The sequence below is a fragment of the Chelon labrosus genome, assembly GCF_963514085.1.
Source record: "Chelon labrosus genome assembly, chromosome: 9".
Classification (NCBI taxonomy): Eukaryota; Metazoa; Chordata; class Actinopteri; order Mugiliformes; family Mugilidae; genus Chelon; species Chelon labrosus.
Genome location: NC_140359.1, coordinates 5481979 through 5502796, shown reverse-complemented (window position 1 = coordinate 5502796; position 20818 = coordinate 5481979). Strand labels below are relative to the sequence as shown.

At 41.6% G+C, this 20818-nt stretch overlaps 1 protein-coding gene across 1 annotated transcript; it reads left to right on the top strand.

The window, feature by feature from the left end:
* Nucleotides 1–19437: 19437 nt before the first annotated feature.
* On the top strand, nt 19438–20447 carry tcima (transcriptional and immune response regulator a). The gene has a single exon (XM_084551012.1). It carries the CDS (start codon nt 19576–19578, stop codon nt 19876–19878), a length of 303 nt encoding a protein of 100 aa, XP_084407138.1. The 5' UTR covers nt 19438–19575; the 3' UTR covers nt 19879–20447.
* The last annotated feature ends 371 nt before the right edge of the window (nt 20448–20818 follow it).

The following is a 20818-nucleotide window of genomic DNA, read 5'->3' as shown; positions in this document are numbered from 1 at the left end:
CAGCCAGCAGGGATTAGCTCATGAGTAGCGGATCCGCTACTCATGAGCAGTGATGGGAATAATGGCGTTAAAATAAACGGCGTTAACGGCGTTATTTTTTTCAGTAACGAGTAATCTAACTAATTACTATTTCCTCTGTTACAACGCCGTTACCGACAGTTAAATGTGGTGCATTACTTGCGCCGTCAGCCACAAGAGCTGCATAGGTTTTTTTTTTCCCTCTGGTTGGGGTGGGGACGGTAGCCATAAGTGATGATGATTGGCTAAGGTAGGGTAAGCTTTCATGGTAAGCCAATCAGCGGCAGGGCAGTGTTCAGTTTGGCGGGTGTTGTTTACACACAAACACACAAACGCGCACATAGCAGTATCACTAGTAACGTTATGATACTGAATCTCACTGGAGCCTATGTTGTGAGTGAATTAATAGCCTACTCTGCATCCACTCCACGTACATTTTAGACCATAAGAAAATAAAATATTCCTTCATAGTAGTGACCCTGACCTCATTCTTTTTTTTTTTTTTTTTTTTTGCACAGCTTAATTTTGAGCTTTAGGTTTAGGCGCATATGTAAGATACTTGATATGATTTTATCACAACTGATAAATGGCAATAACAGGTAACTTTAATCATCATTTATTAGGTGTTTACTATGATTTATTATGTCTCAAGTGAATGTACTGGAAACACTTTCTTTCGCAATCGGGCCATTTTGGGTCAAGTGACTCAAGTGACTCGCAAAACCCAGCTCATATCAGTGAGTGACTCAGACTGATCCGAATCCATCAAAAGATCCGGGTTTTACACTATTAATTGTTACTCAGGAGGGTGTAAGAGACATGTGGGTATTTGCCTGCTATTTACATATGAGTATATACTGTAGCATGGTATAGCAAGGCACGCACCTTGTCTGTAAATAACAGCTCAAGATTGAATCACTGCTATGATGACTAAATTTTTAGTCAAAGGTTCCGTCTCAGACCTTTCTTTTGATGACAAGGAATTAGGTGTGCCCAGTAATCTGGTGCACCTTAATACGAAGTTGTTACTGACAGAAACACCGGCCACGACTGTTCAGATGTTGTAAATGAGAAGTGAATGAATGAATTGACCTTTAACAAACAAACTCATGTCTAACTACAGGTAGAGTTGACAGTCGTTGTTGGGTTGGTTTTTAAAGGTTAGTGAGCGTCAGTGGGGGAAAAGAAATCCAAATGTTCCTGCTGAATTAAGTCTGTTAAACAACCAAACATTATTTTTATCTATTATTAACCTCGAAAGTACCACGTATCACCTTTAATCATGTACAATTGTTTGTATCGTATTTTTATGCTGCATGCATGAATTTATGTGTCTCCTTCCAACTTTCCTCCGATCCCTTGAAAAAAGTATGCGTCCCGTATTGAAACGGGTGTACAATGTCAGTGGAATTAATGATAACACAGCACTTTATATGAAAACTTATGGTAAATTTATAACCAGGCCGTCTCCTGCTCTGTGACCAATGAGCTGACAGCGGGAATCCCACTTATCTCATTGGTCTTTTGCAACAAAGCAACAACTTTTCCTCACACTTTATATTTGCACTTCTCTTATTGCACCATTGCAAGAGGAATGTTCTGCTTTCTATTGTTTTATATTAATTTATACAGTTTTAAAGGGGAACTACTGTTTTGTACAACCTGGACCTTATTTCTAGCATACAATAATGGGCGTGGTAGTGGGGGGAAAAGGGGACTGACTACCCAGGGCCCAAGTAGGGAGAGGGCCCATGAAAATCCTGAATTTTTATTTATTTATTGAATGAATTGGGGCCTGCAATTAATTGGCGTCATAATGTATTTCAAATATATTGATAACATCAACTGAGAGAAAGAACTTTGTGTCACAGCCCTCCCAAATATATTGATGTTACGCCCCTCTGTTCGCGATGTCAGACCTGTTGTCTTTTTGTTTGTTTTTTTAATTAAATAAACCCTTATTTTTCTAACTCCGTCATTTGTCTCCACTTTATGTTGCGCCTCTCGTGCCGGGTCGTAACATAAATGGGGGCTCGTCCGGGATAATTTTTGGACCTTTTTTGTGGAGACTGAATGCTGGAGTTCTTTTTTTTTTTCCCTTAGGGTGAGAATTGGGATTATTCGAAGCTTAATTTGCAGTTGATCTTTTTTTTTTTTCTTGGATGTTTGTAGGGTCAAGCTAATCTTGCCACGTCAGGTAAATTCAATGTTTTAGAACTTGCCTGGTGTAGAAAGCCTCCGGGTGTTGGTGTGACCATCACCACTTTATTGTTTTTTGTGCGGTAACCCTGGGGTGGCCCCTGGCGTGCCTGGGAAAGCCGACGAAGACTAGCTGAGGTCTAGTTATTTAGAATTTCAGTTTGTTTTGCTAATTATGTGGTGGCATGTGGTAGAATTCAGTGGTCTTCATTTTTACAGTATTCTTTGTCGGGATGGTGATATTTTGGGTGAGCTGACTGGAGGAATTATATGTGAACATGCCCACTGTGCAAACATCAGCAAATACAGGTGCTTTGTTTTGTGTTTGTGTGTGTGTGTGACCTTTAGTTTTGTAGGGAAGTTGGCCCAATTTTGGTGGCTACCATAGTGACATTACTAGCTGGGTGAAGGCAGTAACTTTGTGTGGTGCCACATTCGTTGTGGGTGTGACGATCCCTCCCACTCTTCATTATTTGATGCTGGTTTTCAGGTGGAGCTGGGAGGGTCTGCTGTAAGTACCTGCCCATGTGGGCTCGGTTTCTTAGAAGGACATAAAGGACGGCCCTTCTCAGTGTCTGTCTCTCTCTCAGCCAGGCCTGCTGCATCCTCGTCATCATGATACTTTTGTTTGGTTTATTGTACCCTCCAACATTATAATAATTTATTATTATTGTTTGAGTTGAATTAAATTGATTTGACGGTTACTTCTGTGTGTGGCCTCCCTCTTTGTTGCCGATCTTGAGGCTAGCGGTAACAATTGAACATTCTTTTTTTTCTGCTAGCGCACTTCGTGCATTGGCATGGATAGGGGCCCACTGACATTAAGAGTGTACAGGGCCCAGAATTTAGTGCTACGCCCCTGCATAAAATACCTAAAATACCATCGTTTACTCACCAATATCACTTTTGTTTCATTTTCATTTGTTTCGGTGCCCTGGGCACTCCCGCTACATGGATATACGCTTATCTAATTATCTCCTGAACAAGTGCAAATGAAACAAAAATGATATTGGTGAGTAAGAAAGATATTTAATGTATTCTGTTAGTTGTGTTATTTTGTATCTTTAAGAATCAACAGGTCCTGCCAATATTATTGGCCGGCCCTGCCAATGAGGTGTCCCTTATTTAGTTTTCAGGGAGATGGCAACCCTAGTCCCCCCATATGAGCTGAGTTCTGCTAAAGTTTTCATCCTGTTAAAACGGAGTTCTTCATCCTCCAGAGGTTTCAGCCTCTGGATTCTGTGAAGGATCTTGAGATGATTTGGACTGGTTATAAATAGAATTGTTGCTGAACAGTGCCCAATGTGGCAATACTTCATGATGACTGTCTTTCCGGATTGTGAAACTCCTTGGACTCGACATCTACTCTACCATCACAAGAGACAACAAAACTCAGGTATTCATAGCCTGGGACAGCTTATGTCTCTAACCTTTGTAACAAAACAAAGAAGACTTTTGGCTCATGACCCGGCACTGAAAGGAAATAGTTCACCACGGGAAAAACTCCCTCAAGCACTTAAGAACATAATGAAACAAAAAGAAAGAAACCTCTGGAGAGGAAATTCAAATGGAAATCACTGCTCCTCAGTTGACCTGTTGGGCAGCTTGGATGATGTGCAGTGTGTGACAGATGATGCCATGTTAATGGGGGGGCTGCAGTAGATGAGAAGTGGAGGAGGCCCAGCTCTTACAGGCTAGGAGAGAAGAGCAACACTGGAAATAGAGATGCCCCAACTAGTGCAAGGGGAATTAACCTGCAGGGTGCAGAGTCAACAGCAGGACAAGTCTAGAAGGGACACACATTTTACAAGCTAGGCAGGCCAGATGTTGGAGAAACAGGGGAATCCTGTGTCTACATGATCTTTATGACTAAACGCCATTAAGTATCTCCACTAGAGATAAACTTGTTGAAACACATAAAAAGGAAACAAGAAAGAGCCGGAACAGAACTAAGTGTGACGAGAAAGCTACTTCAGAGAAGGTAAAGCTATATATGTCGTTTTTGGAGTACCAGCCAGTGTGCACACCCACTTGCAGCACCTACTTAACTTACCACGCATGTGATAGATTGCTCTAAAAGACACAGATTTTGTTTTTCTTATGTTTTATAGTGTATTTATGTTGTATTTTCACACCAGGAGATGCTATTCAAGTCTGTATTGCCTTTTATTGTGTATTAGCCCTAGGCTGGAGTATCTGAAAGTTTATCCCCACAAGAAATTGCGCTTTTTCTTTTCCTCTGTATGAACAAAATGAATGAATGGTATGAGAACACTCCTAATGCATTTGTTTTATGTTTTATTCTATTTTTTTTATTTTCATTTTTTTACTTTTATAACAGGAGGTGTTTTTTATTTTTCTCAGTCTATTGGTGTCTGTTCAAAATAAATGACAAAAGCTAGTCTTATACGTGTGTGAGTTTTTGTTACTTTTTTCCTGTTGAACCGAACCTGTACTGAACCGTGACCCCCACACAGAGGTACCGAACTTGACTTGTGTGTAGTATCTGTTCTGTCTGACCGACAACCAGTTGCAGGCTCCTAGGGTTAGGGCTCAATGCTGCTGGTGGACGGTTGAAGTGTGAGAGGATATACATATATATATATTTGAGATGCTGTGCACTTTTATATTTCTGTTCTTACAGTGCTTACTGATATCATTTCAAAAATTAAAACAAAGATTTTATGTGTAGATGCAAAACTAAAGAGGCAGAAGTACTGTTATTGTCCAAACTATGGACACTATTTAAAGATGAACGACAGCTCCTCAGAGGTGAAACCAAGATATTTTGGAAATGGACACTGCCATCTTGTGTTGGGGAAGTGCTATTGAGGTCCCTCTCCTTAACTCTTAATACCTGTGTAAGACCATAATATGAGGACTTTTTCTATGAGGAAAAAGTAGTTGATATGTAGTTGTAAAACTAACAGTTATCAATCATTTATCTGAAAAATACAACGCATACAGCGAGTGTCCATGACAGTTCAAGACATTCAGGCAGGAGGTGCAAGTGAATTGCTGTCTGTTTTTAAGTATACAGCCAGTGGTCTGCATAGGTAACTCAAGTTACAGATCTGGGGGGAATTTCAGACTAAAATTTGAAACGGGAGGTTGTTGGATTTCTAAAAAAATTCAGAAGCAGGTTATTTTCTATGTAAATTGGTGCTTAAAAAAAAAATCAGTTAATAGAAGTGCATTCAAACTACAGGATAAGGAATGAACAAAACACTACAACTACGCAAAGCTGCAAGTTAACACAGTCTGTTAAAAAATGTAGGTGAGGCCTAAAAGAGTCATAACGGCCATCTGATAGCTGGGCACTATACTAGTGCTTAATCCCAAAATGAGGTCCTCCTCACTTTCCATCAAATGCTCATTGGTAAATCTGAAGAGAAGAATCTGAAGAATGTGGAATTAACACTGCTCATTGCATCAACATGGTATAGTTAACCATTATGGCACCTCAATAGAGGCATTAATGCAACCTGAAGGCACCAGAACTGTACTGACAATCAATCATATAAATATACACACCTAATCTAGAAATTATTTATGTGCTGATGAAACTAAATCTTAAATTAAACTTTAAACCTAAATGAGTGAAGGTCAAATTAATGTCAACATGTGGATGAGTGAAAAAAACTCTGACTTCAGTAGCAAAGATGATCAAAGATGACTTGGCCCTTGACTCAGACGTATGATTTTTTTCTTTTAAGTCATATCTCTGTGAAGGTTCTCAGTCATCCAGGTCATGGCATTTGGATATTTAAGTCATATCACAATAACTGGCTTGCAGTTTGCAACATCATCAGCAGATGGCGACTTCTTCATTCCATAACAACCCAGCTCCAGTGAACATGAACCGCCTGTAGAGGGCTCCAGCACAACATCACCGCCATCACAGCAAATCTGCATATGCAGTCTTGAAGTCATGTTTAAATTCTGTTCATTTTAGAGATTATTATCTCAAAATAAGTGAAATAACACCACCAGCGTGCATTCGATTACAGAGTTAGTACCAGAGATGGATTTTGTGCTCAGTATGTGTTCTGTCTGGCTGACAACCAGCTGCAGGTTCCTAGGGTTAGGGCTTGGTGCTGCTGGATGGGTGAAGTGTGAGAGGATATTTGGCTTGCATGAGCGGACCTCTGCGGAAAAATGTGACTTTATCGACTGCATGCACAAAAGGTATGCTATTGTGGATGATGTTCTGCCAGGGACACAACAGTCTCTCGCACACTGCTGGTCTGACCTTGAGGATGATAACAGATAAATCAGGCTGCAGTTTTCCAATTCCCCTGCAGGCCAAGATCCATATCACATCAGCGACAGTGGGACCAGTTCAAATCCATCCTGACCTGACAGAGCTTGGCCTACAGGAATCCAGAAAATATTTTCGGTATGAACTCTAGCCTATATAAAAAGGAAATTTAGCATTTTTCTGACTTGTAGCAAAACCATAATGCAAAAATATTATTTTTCAATTCCTTTACTAGAGCACAAGTATACACATACATACATACATACATACACATGTATTAGCAGCACATTATACAAAAAACTAATAAAAGTTAAGATGCACATTGTAGAGCTATATTGATTTCATAAATAAGTGATGTGTTATTATTTCTATTAACGTGTAGCCTCAACAGCCTTGTAATGTTGTAGCTGGACAAGAAGGAAACAGCAACTCCACAACACAACAAAAATAATTAAAAATATATAAAAATATGTCTAAGAAATGAATAAAAATATCAAAGATATTAAAAAATGTACAATGCATTTTTAATACATTTGTAGCATCTGTACCAACTTGAACCATTATTTTGATGCCTTTTTATTTCAGGTCTGTGTGGCTTTATATAGACTGGTCTTCACTGACATCTCTGTCATACCCTTGTTAGTTATAAAGTGGGAATTTAAAACTTCAGCAGTCTTACTGAGATCAATTAAATCCCAACATAGTCTTGCACAAGTCCAACCTGACCTGGGATAAAGAAGAGACAACAACCATTGGCTTGAAACTGAAGCCAGAGCAGATGTACCTACAGTCTCTGAATCTCTGGCTCCACCAGACTACCATTCAAAATGTGTCAGCTTCACTAATCACTCATGATGATGCAATTAGTTATGATTACTCATTCTGCTTAGTACACAGGTGGTAATTCTGTCATCAAGCAGATAATAGGCCTCAAAGAGATGTATGTTTGGAGGAGTGATTGCCTTATTGAAATGATTGGCCAGGAACAAAGGAAGTCAGCTGGCTCATTTCACCTGTGAACTCAGGTGACAATCACATTGTTTTGATTTCGTTGTGATATAATGACTGTCATTTTGTTGTCACTAGTTGGCATGGTAGGGAATACATGTTCCACAGACAGTTTTGTGTCTGTGTGCTGACTTGTTTTAATCAGTTTTCCATTCATTATAGTTACAGCTTGGTCTCTGGCTATTGTACTAACAGACACTAGGGTTTTTTGTTGTTGTTGTTGTTATATAATTTGTTATATTATTGTTCATATGTGGAATGCCTACAATGCACCTTGCCAGTAGCCTTACATACATGCTGCTGTAGACTTCAATCAGGTTTCTCTCCTCTACCGTGCTCCACACAATTGAAGAAAAAAAAAAAAAAAAACGATTATCAGGCTTCAGTTTGGCTCCAGTACAAAGCATTGTGTGACGTCTGGAGGCTACCAGTAACTACAAACACACGTCAGCAGGGCCTTTAATCTGTAATATTGCAGTATTCTTTATAGGTTGACCTACAGTTTGCTTTTAAAATCAAAGGTGGTAGCTTTTAAGTGAATGCAATGGAGTACAAAATACAGTATATCGCTCTGAAATGCACAGGAGCACAAGGGTCACCGTCTGTGTATGAAGTTAAAACACACACACAACAAGGAAAATACTGTCAGAATTATATATAATTTAAAACTCAGAATCTCTGGAGCACCCTTTATGCTGATGATATCTGATGGTAATTTCTGATTATGTATATAAGGATAACAGCACTTTATTAATCACAAACAACGTGAAAAGCTTTGTCTTCCAGCATAGGGTTCAGAGGAGTAATGCTCTGAGCACTTGTCATCCAAAAATGCAGTTTGCACTCCAAAACAGAACCAGAGAAATGAGTCAAAACAGCCTCCTGGTGATGGTCTAGTGCAGAGTATTGGGCAGGAACTTTCTTAAAAGCAACATTTACATAACACCACACATATTTCATGCAGACAGATCCATCTTTTTTTGTCTTTGTTCTGTCGTAGTCTGGTACAAATGATCCCATCTCTGCAACCCATCACCCTAGGATTAACTTTGTGAATGTCTGAAGCTGTATATTCATGTCGTGTCCTTCAGCTATCCTCGGCCTGTTTTGCATCCATTTCTTGCCGTAAAATATTATCTGTTTAGAAGAATTGGGGGACGCTTGCGATGCTTTCACTGTAATTCTACTGGATCCTGGCTGCAGAGCTGTTGTTGACAGCTTGAAGATGAGGCAGCATTAGCCACACACATGGCTGGATATTTATTTGCGCCACGTGCAGCCACCCAAACTGGAGCATGGGGGATCATGCCTGCCTTGCTGTCCTTTCTGCTGCAAAAACACGGACTTACACTCTTCTGCCCTTTGGTTTCATGCTAAATTCTAACCCTCATGACTCCATTAGTGTTTTAACAGTGTGCATGCTGTGTGGATCACTAATGCTGTAGTGATGGTGCGACTGTTGACCTAATTTCAGTGTTTCCCTCCGTATCTCTCCCTCCCTCCCAGTCTTTCATCTTAATGCTGTTGTTTTATGATGAAGTCACGTGAAATTAAGAGGCCTCAAGTGAGATAAGAGACATACTTTTAGTTTTGCCTGTTGATATTTGCTCTCTCGCCGGCTTTCTCTATTATCAGCTCCAGTCATAGATACAGCAGACCCCACAGTGGTGAGCTATGTCATCCGCCAGACTGATTTGTCTTACCAACCAGCCAGCGGACCGGTTCAAACCAGCCTGAAGCTGAAACTAGCCGTAGCTCTCAGTTCCATATCCAGCCTACCACACTAAGCACTTTTAAACCTCCCTGAGCTCATAGAATTTCTTAAAAGACCAGCTGATAGACTTCCTCTTAATCCTTCTACTTTCATTGCTAATTCTGGGTTTTTTTCTTTCAGTCTTTTAATTCAGTTTACTGAAAAGATCCGCGCCAAAACTTTGTTTTTGCATCCCAGAAACTGGCAGGGAGGATCCCATAAAACTTTCAGCCAATTTCATTCCAGTGTAGTAAATGCCTAATACCGGTAAATAAGAGGTGCTTTGTTTTGCATAAGTGATGTTTTCCCTTCTGTCTCAGCAGTGGTCTAATTGTGCGAAAGAACGTGTCTCTGTCTGTCCGTCTGTCTGTCTGTCTGTCACGCCCGCTCTCTTAATGAGGTGTGAGTCATTTTTGTTGTTACCATGTGTCCGCTTAATAATGAGAGACGATGTGCCGGCGATTTTCAAGAAGTGCAGCTACTTCACGCGGGAGAAAGTACTTGAAGTCACAGTTCTTTAAACTCTACCCCACTTATCACGCAGACACAAACAGTAGATCAGTCGGCTTACTGGCTAGAAACTCTCAAGCTTCAGTCAGGTTGTGCATTTTGGATTGATTTCAGTTAAACATGCATTGAAGATATAAAAATTATAGGGTGTTCGGTTCACTTCATTTTGAAGATACTTTTTTCTGTAAGTGGTCACTTCAGTGTAAACTGTATGTCAGCAAGTGAATGTCTGTGAAGGTTCTCAGTCATCCAGGCCATGGTACATCCAACAAAGGTTAAAAAAGGCAACTGGACTTGTTCTCAAAAAAACTCTACAAGTCCAGTTGCCTTTTTTAACCTTTGTTGGATATCAGCAAGTGAATGTATATTGTAAATGGTTGGGCATCCTACTGTTTATAGCTGAGTTATCAGAATTGTTTCTGTGGCTTAAGCAGTCTTTTGATAAACTTGTAACGCAGAAATAATGCACGGTGAAACACAGCTGAGCTAAAAACTGCACTCTCAGTCGCAGGTGAATGTGGCTCTACTCCTAAAAGCCACTGATTCTCTAAGTCAATTTACTTGCTCCTCTAGATTTGGCTAGATTTGGGACGTATTATAGAATTCTGTCGTCCATCGATTTCATCTGAAGCTACTGCCAGGAGCTGGATAGGTAGATACAACCTTCCTCTGTCCAGTGCACCTCTAAACCTCACTTATCAACATTTCTATCTCCCTGTTTAACGTGCAAAATCCTAACAGTACTATATATACCACAGACAAGACACACAAGCACACTCAGTGTGACACCTCCTTCCAAAGAGTGTATTCTCTCAGATTTATCAAGACTCAAATCACTTGTTCATCAGTTCAGACTTGTGTTTTCCTCCCTCCGGTCTCTCTGATATGACCTTGCCCTCCCGCCTCGATGAACAATGGGCCTGCTGTGTGCCGGCTCCAGCACTTTCCTTTACCTGGCGCTGGACCAAGCGCCGTCAATTCATGTGCTTCTCTGCTGTGATTAATATGGGGTCAGAACATTTGACCGTCTCGCATCCGTCCATTTATGCATTGTGGTTGCACCGTGAAGCTCCTGGTAGTGTGTGAGTCAGCAGACCGATGGAGAAGACTGGAAGCTCGGCTTTATTATCTACAGGTGTCTGTTTCAGTTAACCTTCTACTCTGCTCATGTTACATCCTATAATTATATTTATAGCAGCCTGCATATCTGTGATATAACTGGTTACCATCAGACATAGTTTTAATTACAAATTACAAAAGTCTTTGTGGTCTGCATATTGTTATAACAGTAGCTTACCCTCCAAGCTGTTCTGTAATTAATAACTAAAATAATAAAATAATGATAAAACTCTGAATGGGGCGGCACAGTGGAGTGGTGGTTAGCACTGATGCCTCACAGCAAGAAGGTTCCGGGTTTGAATCCATGGGCCGACTGGGCCTATCTGTGTGGAGTTTGCATGTTCTCTCTGTGTCTGTGTGGGTTCTCTCCAGGTACTCCTGCTTCCTCCCACTGTCCAAAGACATGCTGGTTAGGTTCATTGGTGATTCTAAATTGGCCGTAGGTGTGAATGTGAGTGTGAATGGTTGTCTGTCTCTCTGTGTTGGCCCTGTGATAGACTGGAGACCTGTCCAGGGTGTACCCCGCCTTTCACCCAGTGACAGCTGGGATAGGCTCCAGCCCCCCGTGACCCTTCACAGGACAAGCAGTTACAGAAGATGAATGAATGAATGAATGAATGAATGAATGAACTCTGAATACTGGTTATATCCATTTTACCCACTGTCAAACTTTTTCATGTATATAAGCTGCAGGTATCCCCTCTTCTCCTCCTCTCTTCTTGTCTGTTCTCTCCTCCCTCTTTTGTTTTCTGTCTTTCTACCCAGTCACCCCCCATATGTGTTGGTTTCTGTTCAAGGTTTCTTCCTGTTTAAAGGGAGTATTTCCCTTTCCACCGCCACCCTTGTGCTTGATTCGGGCACTTTGTTCTGCGCAAATAATGTATTCTTTGCATTCTGTGTTACTAATATCTTTGTTGTCTCATTCTCCTCTTTTCTATTCCGTCTCACCTCCATCTTTTTTTCTGTCTCGCTATCTGACCTGCCTCATTCAGGTTTTCCTTTAGTGCTTGCTCTGAAAAAAGTGTTTTGAGATAGTTTTTGTTGAAATAAAACAGAAGTGAACCGAGTAAATGAAGTGTAAAATTAGGGGGAAGCATGGTGGACTTACAAAGGAACAGGAACTGATGATTTATAGTAATCTTTTCAGTTATGTTGTATCAGATAAGACAAATAACCACCTACATACGCTCTAACCTTTTCCAGTTTACTCGGCAGAGCGTGAGACTCACCCAGGTTCCACAGAGACTGTTTCGGCCTTCAATATAACAGGACGTCACAGATCGTCAAACTCACTGAGTCACTGCTTGTTTTCTGGCTCAGTGTTATGGTGACCCGTTCAAACACTAGCAGTATCCTCTTTGTCGCTCCGCCTACACTGGCTCACACGCTTGTTGTCTTCCGCTGTATTGCCATGGCGACAGTAAGGCATCTGAGCTCCTGCTAAGCAGTCAGCGGCAGTGCAGGGTTACCTCACAAAGGGTTCAAGAGTGCTGTGCAGTACAGCAATGCTTTGCAGGCTCTGCTAATGATAAACAGAGACTGTAACTGTGTATGTGGGCATGCGGTTTTATAGATGTTATGTTCTCCATGCTGATTTTTGAGCTTTGAACTGTGTTCTGATGAGGGTATTCCCATTCCTTCAAGTCTGCATAACCACGATTGTTATCATGTGTTCCGTTTGTATCAGTATCGTTAATTTAAAGCACATGCTGAACTTAAAGTGGTACCCCGCTAATTTAGTACTGCACTTTTACAACACTGTGGGAAAAGTGTCCGTTAACCCGTTCTCTAGGCGAATTTTTCAAATATTCTCCATCCACACGAACCTGGGTTTTGAGGACACTTGGGAGACTTTTGAAATACATGATGTCTCATTCACCAGACCTGCAGGACAGAGAGAGACTCAACAATCAGTCAGTTAACACAGAGGTTATTGAACATGCTCTAAAAATTCTCAGCTCAAACGTACTTAACAAAGAGCGTCCATTTTCGTCACAATAATGGCAGATGGCCTCTTCATAGAATTTGGCAGGATTGTCTCTGAGTGAAAAGTCAGGGGATCGCCAAAATCAGTAGGAGTCACCGTGTGGGGAATATGAACGTTTGTACAAAATTGTAGGAATGTTTTATATTCTGATAGTGTTAAGCTGGTTATCTAAGATTATGGGAGCAGGCCCTATGAAATAGTATTACTGGGAAAAGTAGCCATGGGTACAGTAAGGGTACCACTGAAACTTGGAGCTGTGAGGAGGCCGTACCACAACCCCATCATTCAATAACCCCCTCCCCGTAGATGAGTGACCTTAATATGATCCACCTGATCCAGTGGGGCCCGCATGTACAGGCAGTGTTCAGGATGCTGACTGGGGAGCATCGCGTGAACAGACGAACAGTAGGTTTGTCTTTGAGCCCCTCCGGCGCAGCCAGCCGTGAATCGAGCGGTAGCCGGATTGAACCGGTCGAGAGCAATGGTGCCTCGCGTTGCCTGGGTGTCCATGCGAACTCAGCGCTCGGTCATTTAATCTGCATGTGCTGGCCGGGTCCCTCGAGGGAATAGGGTAGATCAAGTGAGGGCGGGAGGAGCAGAGGAAGGAGGAAACATGAACTCCGCTTTGCGTGCAACTGTTACCGCCTGGTCTATTGTTGCTCTGAGGCTGCTCGCCCCAGCAGATTGTGAAACAAAAGTTGACGATTAAAAGAAAATTTGGCGATTCCCCTAAACCCTTTGTGCAGGCCTCGCAGCAATTCATTTGAGATTCTGAAATGAGCAAGACATAAAAACAAAGGACAGTGTCTGAGTGTTTTATGAGGCAGCTGTATAACTCATATATTATGTTAAATTAAATGTGCCTTTTTTCTGGGAAATCCAACACTAATTAGTGCAGCAACTGTTATTTCCAGCTATTATTTTCTATAATTGGCTTGTTTTTAGACCTCCTGCTTACACAATGTGCTTGCAACTGCAACACTGTCTCTAATAATATTGCTGTTTTTGAGTGAGTCAAAGTTCACCTGTGTTACCGTCGAGGCACCCGCAGTGCTAATAAAATCTGAGTTAAGTCCGTCTGCCTCACCGCTCTGTACCACCATTCTGAAATATTTTCTCCCTTTTCCCTCTAAAGACTCACACAGTGGGGGACGTATTCACTGTCCCCTATAATACACACAAACACTAGTCCCATGGAGACACCAACTCTCCCTAAATGGCCTTCCCTTCCTGTGTTAATGTTGCATAAGCTGTCGCTTGACTAACAGACATGCTGGCTGTTTGCTGCCAAAGACAGATTCCAGTAAGATCCCGGGGTTTAGATATAAACGCAGGCGTGAATAAAGACACGGACATAATCCTCTAACTGTAATCACAAAGCCTGTGGGGCGGCGTTATTCATCATTATTACCAGTTGCGGTGCAGCGTAAGATGCCATGAGTCATTTAACTCAGTTTACCGCCATTGAATACGGACACAGCTGTTAGTTTGTTTTCATTAGTGTACCAAACCGGAACATATCTATTAAGCGCACCAGTAAAATTCCTTCTCACAAGCTGTGTTCTGTGTGTTTATTTACTTCTAACACAAAATCATTTGATCGACTGTGAACTGAATGGTCAATGTGTCACAAGAACGGCGAGCCATTTTCTGATAAAGCGCTCTGCTTACTTCATGTGTTCAGAGTTGAAAAGTCAGGGCAGATTAGACACGAAGGACAGCAAACAGGAACAGAGGCATTTAGAAAACACTGTGTGTCCATACCAGAGGAAAGCAAACACCCTGTAACCAGAGATCATCTGAAATAATAAGGGTTTAGTGTGTCCAAATGTGTCATTTTGTCTTCTTACATCACTCACCGCCCTAACAAGCCTCTCTGTTCAAAGGTTCACAGGTCATTTTACCAATATCACGCATGACGTAGATTCGATTTTAAATGTAATTTTAGTTTGTACTACACCCGTTGTAAAGTCATTATGCGCATGACTTCTACATGTTAGAACAAAGGGAAGTCGAAAAAATTAAAAACTGATTCTGCTTTCTTGAAAGGACTATTTCATAATTTGAGAAATGCCCTCATTCACTTGAGAAGACTGATCACGCTCTTGCACGTGTCTTTTAAACATGAAGACTGCAGCAAACAGACTGGAAACAGAGGGAAACAACTGGTCTGGCTCCATCCAAACTATCATCTGTTGTACTGTCAGTTGTAAAGAGGCCATGCAAGAAATACAAGTATGGAGTCATTAAAAATAACTAGCACATATAGAAATGAGAGCTTTAGTCCAAAATAACAATAAGGTTAAGTCAGCACTCATCAGTCTTTATATTCAAAAAACTTCAGCTCAGTTCTCTTAATCTTAAAGTCAGACATGCAGCCATTGCATATCAATATCCATTCAAATCTGGACAGTTTTGTTTTCAAAACTGCAAAGTCTGAACTGGTTAAACCACTAATCAGTAACTGAAAATACACAATTCAACCTGTTGCATTGTTTTGATTTTTCAGCTCTGTCTCCAAAACAAGACAAGAGTCAAAGAAACTGCCGAGACAAACTAAAGAAAGACACAAGGCTTTGGAGAACTTTCACCCAGAAAGGCTGACAAATGTACTAATAAACAGTGCACGGGATGTTGATGTACCTCCAGCACAAATGGCTTTGCAGCATAACAAACAAACATCCATGTTCTCTCCGAACTCTCAGCAGGAAAAGCAAATAAAACAGAGTAGCACGTGACACAGGAGGACAGGAGGACGAGGATTGAATCTGTGATTTTCAAGGCAGACACCACCCTTCGGACCACTGTGGGCCACACTGGGTTACTGCCAAGGTTAACCCTCTGCGCTGAGATCAGGATGGATCTGCTATTAAAAACAAGTGTCATCTTTAAAAGGTTGCAGAACATCCAGTGGAGATCCCACCTTGTACTGCTAGCTCCATTTTTTATTTTTTATTTTGCAATACATTTAGAAGTACAGAGGAAATTGAGCATTTAAAATAGCACCTATAACCTTAGTGTTAACTGACTTATTGTTAGGCAGCTTTTATTTACTGGTTAGTTCAGACCTCACTCTGTCCTGGTGATAGAAACAAACAGACAAACTGTATTTCAAAGTGTATCATATCCATATACCCCAAGGTTGTTTATTCAGGCCTTACCTTGAATCTGTCTTTGGGGATCAGGTGGAGATTTAAAAAGGAAGTTAAAGCAGATATTAGGTTCTGTGTTTTTTAAAGACTCTGAGAAAGTATGTGTGTTTCAATTTTAAACTGCCCTAAATGCACATGAGTAGATCTAAATCTCACTAAAGAAGACTTTACTCTTTGCTGAGGTGGAAACAGTGGTTGATGGACAGAGCTGAAATCCAGTGGAAACAGATGCAGTGATCAAATAATACTGTACACAAAGCATGGGGCTCCAACTCCCAGTGAGGTTTCTAAACCGCTGGAGCAAAATAAACAGCAGCAGACAAAAAAAAAAAAAAAAAATAAAATCAGCCTTACTATCGAAGAAATACATGAAACACACAGAATATTTCCATATATCCAACTTTTCACTGGAGCACCTTTAGCCAAAGCACCTTGTTGCACACTACTGTTGCACCTGAAGAGAATTAGCACAGTCCGCTTTATGAACCATTTGATAATGTCTGCAGTGCAGCTGACGATGGAAACTGCTGATGATGTGCATTTTCTTTTGCAGAATTTCTTGCAATTTTATTCAGATTTGAGCTCCATTTGGATGGAGATTAAGATTCACTGTATGAAGAATAAGTGAGGTTGCTTTAGAAAGCAAACTATTGTGCATTGACTTCACTGTCTAGTTATCAAACACGGCAACACAGAACTTACATCTCAGGGAATATTGGCTCTGTGCTTCAGTGCAGGGCTCCACATGAAGTGGCACATACTGTACAGCAATTAACATCTGGCTACCTGCTGCATTATGTAACCTTCCTGAGGTGTTGCAAACTGTGGTCATAACACATGGTGTCAGCATTTCATAATGCATCCAGTTGAAAGAGTTCTGAAACTGAGGATGACAAACAAACCCTTTGTTATTCCAGACATCTCACGCCAGGCTTCAACTGACAAATAATTTCTGGAGGCAGATTCTGTGACATGTGCTATCGGGTTTTATTGCCTAAAGTCCAGCACAATCATAAACAGAGATGAAGGACAGAAACGCAACAGAGCTGGTCCAGATAGATAATGTTAAACATTGACCCTGTTACTTAATCAAGAAGACACAAACCTCTGACATTCTGCAAGTCTCAACATGCCATGAAGAGTCTTATCTGTGACCTGGACTCTATTTAGGGACATGGGAGACTGATTATGCAATGTGAGCCAAATGTTAAACAGGGGATGGATAGGGGAGTAAACGCGCTGTCTCCTGAGAATACCTCTTCAGGGGGAAAACGCTAACCGACCCTTTGAACCCTGGGTAAATTTAGTGTCTATTTTGTTATGATGACTCTTGAATGCTAAGGGTAGGGCAGGGTCAGCAGCTCAAGGCTCCGTTTTCCGTCTAACCGCTGAAACCTCATTGTGCATTGCTCTTATATAGAAGCCCGGGGACAGCTTTGGGGTCATAAATATGCCTTTTCCTTTTGCTTTTTAAGAGGAAGTGCACCAACATTCTCCGTCTCCAGTATGACAGAAGCTGTCATAGTAGCTCGAGACAAGACAGGTATCCTGTGGCGACACATTGTTCAGACAGACCTGGAAAACAAAGCTGTCAGCGAGGATCTGGGTATTATTTCCTTGTAAACTCAGCAAGGATCTCTGGCTTATTGTTCATAGTCAGTGCCACATGCCTGGCATACCGTGCATAAGTTTCAGTCTGTAGGGGATTTAAAAAAAAAAAAAACACTTCCTCAGACACTTATATTCCTGAATGCCTTTTCCATATAAGGACCCAGGCTGAGGTCGCACTGGTAGAGGGGACATTTTTGGTCAAATGCAAGTTTCTCAGGACAGCATGAGGGTTACAGCTGACCAGCATTATACTGACACTTGCTGTTGTTTATGAGGAGAGCCTCAAGTGGGGAAACGCCTCCGGCCTTATCAGCCCAAGTCAGCCAGCCTGCGTGGGCCACGGGTCACCTCCAGTTGTAAACACAGCTCAGAAACCCTCTCATGTGCAGCCCAAGGAGCGAAGCCAAATATTTTTAGCCCACTGCTAACTGGAATAGGAAGATATAATCTTCTGTAGCCATTTTGGGAACAGTAATAGCTTCAGTTAATTCCAGGGAAAATTATTCATTTAAAAATAACCCTTAAAAGAGTATTAAAAGAGTGCAGTGTTTGTAGGTGGACTACATCATGAGTGGTGATGCTGCAGCATGACATGAACAGTCCTGCAGTAAACAAATCTCTGTGTTTGAGAACAGACTAACAGTTTTATTTGGCTTATTCGTGCTTTATAAACTACTACTCATCAACCAGCTGGGATAGCAGGTGCAAAGAAGCAAATGACTCAGATGAGCCAAGGCACCATGTCACATCTGTATTTTACATCACATTAAGAACCTGTCAGTCACACAAATATACCAACAGTGCTGCAGGCTTTCTTGCTTTAACTGCTTACAGTTAGCGGTGGCAGATATTTTTTTTTGTTTGTGTCTGTTTATTCAGTGTAATTCACGTATTTTCAGTTGTGGTTACATCAGTTGTCTCTGTAACACCTTGAAAGGTGTTATAAAAGTGTACTATTATAATAATATAATTCAATAGAACATTTGTTATTTACAATGCTTTGATTTGTCCCCACAACAATGAGGTTCTGTCCACCTTGGCAGCTACGAGATGAGAAAGCTGTTTTTTACATGGATGCATCCTTAAAAATAATCCAATAATAGAAATATGACAACTACATAGTCTTTTAACTTCTTCTCTGTAAATGTGGAGAATACTACTGTAGTTTTATTTTATTTTGTATTTTTAGTTTTTGGTTCTTCTTCCTCCAAGTAGACACAGTCTGTGAGTCAACTTTATTCATTCATCTTCTGTAACCGCTTGTCCTGTGAAGGGTCACGGAGGGCTGGAGCCTATCCCAGATGTCCTCCGGTGAGAGGCGGGGTACACCCTAGACAGGTCTCCAGTCTATCACAGGGCTAACACAGAGAGACAGACAACCATTCACACTCATATGCACACCTAGGACCAATTTAGAATCGGTGAGTCAAGTTAGATAACATTTAAAAAAAAATAAAAATAAAATAAATTTAGGGCAAGAGTGAACTTTTGCACAGGATCTAGTGATTTTGCAAAAGCAGTTCAATTCTTTCTAATATATTCTTGAGTCCAAGTGGGTGCAGAGATTAATCAAATTATTAAATAAATGATCATTTCAAACTATCTCAGGAAAGTAATTGTTTCCGTCCCTCATACCAATCAGAAGGATGGATGCTTTGCACCCATCCTTTGGTTTCATCATTCAGAGCCAGGCCCACGGTGTCCAGGGCGCTGCGCTCCGAGAGGCGGCGCTTCTGTCTTCTTTACGACTGCTGATGTCACCGCTGGAAGTGCGTGCCGGCCGGGTTCAGCCCACACAACTACTATAAATACAGACGCGCTGCTGCGTCCTGCACTCACTCGCACCACCGCTCCAACCCAGAGCTTCCAGCGAAACAGTGCGCACCGAACAACTCATCCTCGCCGAGTTGGAGGGCCACAGTTGGAGCACAGAAAACCCGGAGAACAAAGAGCCAAGATGTCTTCCTACGTGTACTCTGAATGCCGCCGGGTCAGCCCGTCTGTCCACGGCAACAAGTTTGACACGGCACATCGCAAGAAGGCCGTGGGCAACATTTTCGAGAATGTCAACCAGGACGCCCTGATGAAACTCTTCCAGAAAACGGGCGACATGAAGGCGGAGGAGAGAGTGCGGAGCATCTTCTCCTACACGCAGGACCCGGAGGAGACGGCCCGAGCCCTGATGGCGCTGAAGCAGCGAAAGAAGGACAAGTTCCTCCAGATCGCGGGCATGGTCCGACATCTGCTGAAACTGCGTTGACTGTGTTTGCCGGTCTTTAACCGACCGTGTCTCTGTTCGCTCATGTGTGAGCCGAATCTGAAAACACTCCCAGTGTGACTGGGTTACAGCCTGTCGCCTGGAAACGCGCGTCAGGTGTGGAGGGGAAAAAGCAGCCCACCGCCTGGAGGACATCATGCGGCAGCTGTCGCCTCATGGATGGAGGCGGCAGCTTGAGTCCTGCCTGGAGCGGATGGAAAACGATGATGTGATTGGAAATAAGAAGGGAATACACGTCTTCCCTCAAGACTTGAATTCACTAAAGCATTCCTGTGGATGCGTGACTGTGAAGCAGCCCCCAGTACAGGTGCACATCACTGTGTTGATGCTGCAGAGCTGCAACATGAGACTTACAGTGCCGATGAACCTGCCTACATGAATGCCTGTCCTGAACACATGCCTTGTCTTTCAGCTTCATTTTGTTGTATGAACACTTCTCATTAGTGGCCACTAATGTGTTATTGTTACCAAATTCCAAAAGCACAATAATCTGCATTTATGAAATGTTCCTTGTTTGTCATTTTTTAATAAATTATTTAATTGTATTCTTACATGAATCTTTGTTTGTCCTTTGTTCAGATGTGTCATTTACTGAACCTGTATGGCAATGATGCTGTACTGGTCACTACTATAATCTAGTTCAGATGCAGTAGATTATATTACCAGCAGCTGAAGCTTAATATCGACTTTATTAAACTGTATTAAGGTACAGAGGGAACATAGAAGTGCAGAGCTTTATAGCTCAGGGATGTGTGAGGAGTCAAAGCATGAGGATGGATTGCACAAAAACAAGAACAAAAGGAAGCCTAATTATGAAATGAATAGTTCTCAAAAAAAAAAAAGGAGTAAGGAGTAGAGAACGCCTTGTATGAGTTTGTGGTTAACAAAGTGAAACAAACCACATTTTAGTCATCTTCCATTA